This window comes from Manihot esculenta, chromosome 3 (assembly GCF_001659605.2).
Source record: "Manihot esculenta cultivar AM560-2 chromosome 3, M.esculenta_v8, whole genome shotgun sequence".
NCBI lineage: Eukaryota > Viridiplantae > Streptophyta > Magnoliopsida > Malpighiales > Euphorbiaceae > Manihot > Manihot esculenta.
Window position 1 is genome coordinate 9,120,203 of NC_035163.2, and position 7,465 is coordinate 9,127,667.

Consider the following 7,465-nt stretch of genomic DNA (forward strand, 5'->3'; position numbering starts at 1 on the left):
AAAATCAATAATTTAATAATGCAATTTTCTTAAATTTTTCTGAAAATTAATTTTAAATTAAAAGTAAATTTTACAAGAAATAATTTCACTTAAAATTATTTATATTAAAATTATTTAATTAAATATTAAAAATTCTTTTTATTTTTATTTTCTTTTACTTTTACTTTTAAATTTATTTTTTATTTTTAATTAATAATTACTATTTATAAAAATTATTTTAATTTAATAGTAACTATTAATATTTAATATATTTATAATTAATATTAAAAATTTATTATGTTATTTTATTAATTTAAAAAATAATTTTATATTTATAATGGTAAAAAATTATCTAAAATTTAAACTTTGAATATTATAAAAATATTAATAATAATTTTTTAATGAATGTAATAAAAATAATTATTATTTATAAAAATAAATATTTATATTTAATTTAAAAATAATAAAAAAATTAAATTAATTTAAATTTATTTAATATAAAAGAATTCAATTAAATTTTATTTTTCAATTGAATTCTTTCAGAAATGAAATGAATAATTCAATTCTTTTGAATTGCATACCAAAGGGCTGAAAGCTTTCCTCATACACAGAAACGCCGAGAGCAAAAGCAGGGTTGCCGCGAGCAACAATGGAGAGAGAGCGGTTGAGCAAAGCTGCAGAGGCGGTGATGGAAACCCTCCGAACCAGAGGTTGGAGTATTGGGGACATCAATCAAATAGAAGCCATAATCACGATACAGTCAGCTCTTTCAGATGATCATGAAACATCTGCAGTGACGAATTCCGTTGAATCAGAGTTGCTTAACATGGACCTTAAGTCCTTAGGAGCCAAGTCCCTACCCGACCCCAATATCTTTCGTAAAACCTCTCATCTTCAAGGCCCGAAAGTCCTTCAGGTAATTTCTCCTTCTCCATTCAATTCTCTTTCCTGGGCTCAGTTTGATTACTAGGTATTTGCAAATAAAGTACGTTAGGACATGTATGATTTTTTGCTGCTCCTGCTTTTCAAATTTAATCTGAATGTTCTTTGCGTTTTGTTTTTTGTTTGTTTTTTTTCCCGGAGGTATCTTCTGTGAGAGATATATCTGTAAGTAGCATAGGGGGAGTTTCGGATTCAGGTCACCGGCGCCTTTTAAAATTGAGTCTCACTGATGGGCACAGTGAGATAACTGCAATAGAGTACTCTCATATACCGTCTATTCCTAATGACCTTGTGCCTGGTACCAAGGTATTATTAGTTTCATAGGCTTGCAGCTTCTGTTATTGCAAATTTATTTATTTCCTCTAAATTCCTCTTCCCAATTGATTGTTGTAGGAAGATGGACTATTTATGTAAACCTATGTATGCTAAATTTATTCATCCGGTTGTTTGGGGTAATTTGTTATTTTTCTTGGCAGGATGTTTTTATAAATCAAATATTGTGTAAGTTTGGTTTTTTCTTCTACGATAGGCATGCGTCCTTGTCGCCCTCAACCCATAATTTGTAGTTTCTTACGACAAAAATCAAAGATTTTAGTAAAATGAAAGTTCTTTTTGTGCAGGTTCGGCTGGAAAATAAAATTCCTATACATAGTGGTATATTATGCTTGAACCCGAAAGTTATTACCCTAATGGGAGGTGTTGTTCCATCACTTTATGAAGAATGGCAAATGAACCAAAAATATTCTGGTTTTTCCCGTTCATTGATGAGATTATCACAGGAAACTGATAGTGGTGGTCCTCCTCAATTTGAGAAGTTGCAAATTGGGGCACCATTTCGTCCATCTTCTCAGCAAAGCATACCTGCTGGTTAGAGTTTCAAAATTTTGGTTATATTACATCTAATGCTTTAACACTACTAGGATGCCATCTATTATTAATGTTTTGTAGTAGTGTAGTATATATTGCTAGGATTTTGTTCTAGTTCTGTCAAGGGATTTTGCCTTCAAAAAACGTGGTTGGATAGCATTTTGTGCTAGAGAAATCATGTTTGGAAATGAACTTCGGTTTGTCTGTGGAAAAGATGGAGTTACTAAGTTTCCTTGGATGGAATTTGTCACATGAAAAATGTTAGTGCAGTGGACCATGGGCAAATAGGTTCATCCCAAGGGAAAATGGGGAAATCTTTTTCATTCACTTTGTATATTAAGTGTATTTTTCTAATGTTATTGTTGATAATTGTACTTTTGGCAGTGGTTCAATCAAGATATGTGCAGGGTCAAGCTACTGCTCAAAACCATCTCCATAGTATGAGTCACCCAAATCGCTATTCTGGAGGACCAAAATATAGGGGGAAGGATAAAGTACTAGAGCCACAGGTTGTCACTCTTGACAAAAGAATTGGTACCAATCTCTACATTAGTGAATTGTTTTGGCTGTTTGCTTGATTACATAATTTATTGAGTTGCAATGATTTTGTCTTTTGCAAGATATCCAAACAAACTCATAAAGAACTATACTTCCTGCTGTAGTATATTGTTTTATGTAGAGTTTGTATGGTGTTGCATAAATGGAAACAGAGAGTATGTCTAAAAGGTTCTTTCTTCTCACTTTATGAATATTTGGCTGTTCCATGGAGTATTTTCTTTTTGACAAGATATTCTTTTTCTCCGTCTTTCTTTCATTTTTGCTTTTCAAGTCAGGAAATTGAAAATCTAGAGTGATCACAGGGCAATGCTTTCATTGTACATCAACTCTTTGCCCTTAGCAGAAATTTTGTCGTGTTATTCTACTACAAAATTATTATGTTAGAGATCTTGCAGGTTTACATTCCAAGATTTTGTGTATTATCTATGGTTCCTCTAATCTTAATAAATAAAAAAAAATGCTTCTACAATAGAAACTTGCTCTGAGTGTCCACAAATTCCTGCCAGGTATCCATTCAATCATTTCAAATTCTAAAGAAATATCTAACTGGCTTGATTATTTCAGTCTTTTGAAGTGAAGCTTAATGCATGCCCCTTGTCTGCTGTAGTTTCCCTGCCTCAGTTGCAATAATACTGTTTCTTTAAATTCTCAATACACTAGCCCTAAGTGCAATATAGATTTTTGCAATTATTGTGAAAGAAAATAAGCATTTTCCTTAAAAAGCTTTAAAAATAAAAAGAAGATTGCTCTTTATTTTTATGATGAGCTTGTCATTCTGTCATGATAACCTGGTGCATGGGCAAGATTTTGTATAAATGCCTGTGGCCATGTACATGAACATATGGTATGTGGGTCAAATAGGGTTAACCGTCAAGTGCTCCAAATTTGTCTTTTGCTTCATGACTATAGATGCTGAAGATTATGACTGTATTTGGATGACCATCCCAGGACCTTACTTATGTGAGGCAAGCACTAGTTAATGGCAGCTCTCCTTTGAGGACAAGTGTCATACTGTTATGGATAACAGATCATGGTCTTAAATCGCGGTTGCAGACGCGTTCGCGGACACAGTCGCGAGTAACGAAAACAGACTTGTAACGGCTGTAACGTAACGGCAATGGCCTAGCGCTATGCAAATTTTTCAAAAAGAATTTGCAAAGTTCATAAAATAAAATGATATTGATTATATTTAATTAGAACAATATATACAAATGCATAATAAATATAAATTTATCAAATATATATTATTTAAGTTAAACAACATATAGTTTAAAATAAGAAAAACCAACACAATCTTTATAGATCGAGTAAACTAATAGCTCAAAGTACAATTTATTTATTTATATAGTTTATATAAATCGAATAGTAGTCGGCAAAATTTTGGTCAACAAATGAATGAGAGGTTAGAGATACCCGTGATGCCTCACAAAGTCAAAGTTGACTTTTCATCGTGTGATGAAAAGTGACATAGAGTTGTTGCATTTGGTCTAGACACTAGAGTTTGAAAAGTATTAGTTAGTTGGCAAGGTTGTTCTGAATCTGAAATTACATGGGAGTCTATTAATTATTTCCAGACTGCATATCTCTTTTTACAGGAGGATGTTATGGATAACAAATAAATTAATCTATAACAAACATATTATATTTATTTATTATCTTATCTTTACTATCTTATTTATCTCTAGTATTTTATTTGTTATTATCTATTATCTAATCTTTGGAGTTATTCTTATTTAATAATTGCTTGTATTAGACTTCTACCCTAATCAGAAGTACTATGATTGTATGAACCTTCACCTTATAAGAGCTTTATTTTTATTCAATAAAGCAAGCAGAATTTATTTTAAAATTATGAGATTTAAGACTCTCTTGTTAACGAGTTTGAAGTGTTAAGAGCTCCATCTAACGAGCTCATTTCCCAACTATTACTCCGTGATGCGATCCACTACTTGGGACCGTAACACATACATTGCGTGCACTACATGTTTTTATTTTTTGGATAATTTGGATTGGAATAAAATTTCTCATTTCTTGCTTGCAGATTATTCTGAGTCTACCTCCAAGAGCAGTGAGCCTACCACTGTGGAAACTGCTTTAAATACTGAAATTAGGCTGATAGATTCTCAGCAGAATGCAGATAACCTTGATGATAAGGTGACAGATGCCTCCCTTGCACAAAGTATTGAACAGAAGCCACTTAAATCTGAAGAGAGAATAAAGGAAGGTGTGAGCTCATGGTTTTGTATTTACAGTTTATTATTATTATTATTTTCAAATGTTGTCTTATGATGCTATGGTGTGTCTGGCAATTTCATGGTGCATTTCATTCTCATAATCCAAGCACATGACCTTCTCTTAACAGAGGAATGCATTGTGTAATTTGTAGCGTAAAAGAGGGAAAAAGATGTGGGGTTGAGGACAGACAACAGTGGGAACTCCATGTCCTCTGATAGACACAGACCAGTGAAAATTTGGAATTGCATTATTGCGTTTAAAATTTTGGCAATGCTGATAGAAATTTTTGTGCAGTGGAAGTAAATTTATTCATCATCAAAGGGCTTCTTGTTCAAATTCTCTCCTTTTTCATTTTTAGATATTTCTTCTGCTTTAATTTTGTTTCTTATATTAATATCATGTCTATATTTTTTGCAGTAGCTGAATCTGCACCTGTCCAAAATCAAGCTGCAGCCCATAAACTCCTCCAGAAAATGAATAGCTCAAATCAAGGTGATAGGCGTCCTAGAGGTTGGAAACATAAAGGGAAGGGCAAACAAGAAGAGCTTCAGTTTTTCACTTTAGATGAATGGGAAAATCGGAAAATTGGGGCTAATCATACAATGAAAAATGACATTCCAGATACGAGTGCTGATGAGGAAATTGCATGGCAGCTTCAAAACCAACTTGATGTGGAAGATTCTCATGTTGGCATCCTTGCATTTTCTAGTGTTAGTAGTTTTGATGTTATTGGGATTCTTATTTTGACATGACTCCCTTCTTTTTTCAGGTACAAATGGGAATGCATCGTGTGGAGACTGACATTAGGATGAGCATGTTTAATTATGGAGGAGATGCTGATAGAGTTCGTGGAATGGAACATGGAGGTGGAGGGCGGGGAAAGGGAAGGGGAAAGGGAGAGGGAGAGGGAGAGGGAGAGGGAGAGGAAGATCTCATTAAATCTAGTATACTCTTGTTTGTTATCTGTATTCCCCATTTGGGTCCTTCAAATTTTTCTGGCTGAAGAATCTTTCTCTTTGGCGTAGTTGCATTTGCCTCTTGGGGGATTCAATGAAAAATAGAATACATGAGTTGGTTTCCATTACCTTGTGATCAGTAACTTGATACCACAGTTACAGGTTTTCATGGATTTTACATCTACTAACTTCTCTTGGTTTTTAACTAACAAAATAGGCTTTATCCAACAAGTTAACTAGGTACTGGTTTACAGGCTCTCCTAACCTTTAGGACATTTAGTATTAGGTGAGTTACGTGAATAATTGATCTTTCTTTCATAGTTTTTTCCATTATTCATATGGTTTTATATTTTGAAAAACATAAAAAATTTTTTAAGTGCAATAACTGCAACAAGTTTTTTTTTTTTTTGGCGAAGGGTTTGCTACTTCGGATCTTTTATTTGATAAGCATCAATATGAAATCTTAAATATAATAATATTGAGGTATCGAGCTCTTTTGTATAAATTATTATTTTAAGTAATATTTCTAGTAATCACATTTTAATTTTTTATAAAAGCAATAATTTATTAAAGGTATATGTCCATTTTAGATTCCTATAAAAAAAAAAAAGTCATTTAATCCATGTCAAAGTTTTAGGCCATCTCAAATCTTTTGAAATTTAAAAATACTTATCAACGGTAGTTTCCCTTATGCTTCTGTCTTCATTGAGCACCCATTAATCTCCGCTAAAGTAGATAAAATGAAAGTATTATAAAAATAAATTTCTTAAATCTCTAAATCTCAAATCTCTCTGCTGAAATTTCTCTCCATCATAGCAACTCAGGTCCATCTTATAAATGTGAACCCGTCAGGAGATTGTAAGTTATGATTTGAAGTTATATGCAAGTGTTAATGAGTCATTTATGTAGTTTTATGAGTATTTTTTGGTATTGAGAAAAGTGTATGGAAAATAAATTTTTGGAACTTATAATGTGGTTCATGTTTGTCTTACAAGTTTATTAACTAGTCGTTTGTCCACGTGTTGTGTGAATATTAAAATCTTTTATATTAAAATTATATGTTATTATTTTATAAAATAATATTTTTTTTTTATAAATTCACTTTACTTCAAAGAAAAATAAAATATTTTCTCTAAAATTTTAAATTCGAAATAGTAATCAATTTACCAACAAACTCGATTGCAATAAAACAAATTAAAGATTTTAATATTGATGATTATATATTATTAATATACAATAATAAATTCTATTCAACTAACTATATTTTTAAAAAAATAAAGTTTGCTAAGTTCTAAGTGGTGGATGACTGTGGCGGTAGCAGAGGAGAATCATCTGTTTTATCGCAATACTCTTCAAGGTATATCTATTATTAAGTTGTAAAATCTAATATATTAATTATATTAAGTAAATACTATTTTGTAATAGTACGAATAATTTTACGACAACCATAATATAAATATATTTTACTATTGAAAAAAATAGAATAATCTCTTCAAAACATTTAAATGACTAGTCATCCAATTTTAATTTAGTCAACAGGATTGAGTTGGCTGTCGAGAATTAAAAAAAAATTTTAAAATACGAACCATTTTAAAAATGGAAAAGAGAGAATTGTGTGAAAAAATATATGGAATAAATATTGTGCTAATGTGTTTTATGTAGAACGGATAATGAATATTATATTTTTGTGAAAAGTGAAGAAACTAAAATTATTATAATCGTTAATATAATAAATTATAGTAATTTAAGTTTAATAACTTGATTATTTAATATTTGTAATACTTGATTTAGAGCATTAAAATTACCATTTTACTTTTTATTATATTTTAATTGTTTATATTTATTAACTTTTTATAGTTATTTGAATTGGATAAACTTTAGTTTGAAAATATTTTATAGGATTAGTTCTATTAATTCTTTAATTATTT

At 30.8% G+C, this 7,465-nt stretch overlaps 1 protein-coding gene across 2 annotated transcripts; it reads left to right on the plus strand.

The window, feature by feature from the left end:
• Positions 1-537: 537 nt before the first annotated feature.
• LOC110611502 (tudor domain-containing protein 3) lies at positions 538-5,660 on the plus strand. 2 transcript variants are annotated; one of them, XM_043955474.1, is made up of 7 exons: positions 539-895; positions 1,063-1,227; positions 1,542-1,788; positions 2,173-2,322; positions 4,388-4,570; positions 4,999-5,267; positions 5,351-5,660. In XM_043955474.1, the coding sequence occupies exons 1-7, from the start codon at positions 629-631 to the stop codon at positions 5,582-5,584; spliced, it is 1,515 nt and encodes a 504-aa protein (XP_043811409.1). In that variant the 5' UTR covers positions 539-628; the 3' UTR covers positions 5,585-5,660. The 2 variants fall into 2 exon arrangements, with proteins under 2 accessions (XP_043811410.1, XP_043811409.1); XM_043955475.1 differs by lacking the exon at positions 1,063-1,227 and having other exon boundaries at positions 538-895.
• Positions 5,661-7,465: the final 1,805 nt, after the last annotated feature.

Excerpts from the sequence above, each read along its gene's own strand:
- LOC110611502 (XM_043955474.1), top strand. The coding sequence starts at position 629 with ATGGAGAGAGAGCGGTTGAGCAAAGCTGCAGAGGCGGTGATGGAAACC. Across the intron at positions 4,571-4,998 it reads TGAAGAGAGAATAAAGGAAG|TAGCTGAATCTGCACCTGTC; the intron begins GTGTGAGCTCAT and ends TATTTTTTGCAG. Across the intron at positions 5,268-5,350 it reads TTGATGTGGAAGATTCTCAT|GTACAAATGGGAATGCATCG; the intron begins GTTGGCATCCTT and ends TTCTTTTTTCAG.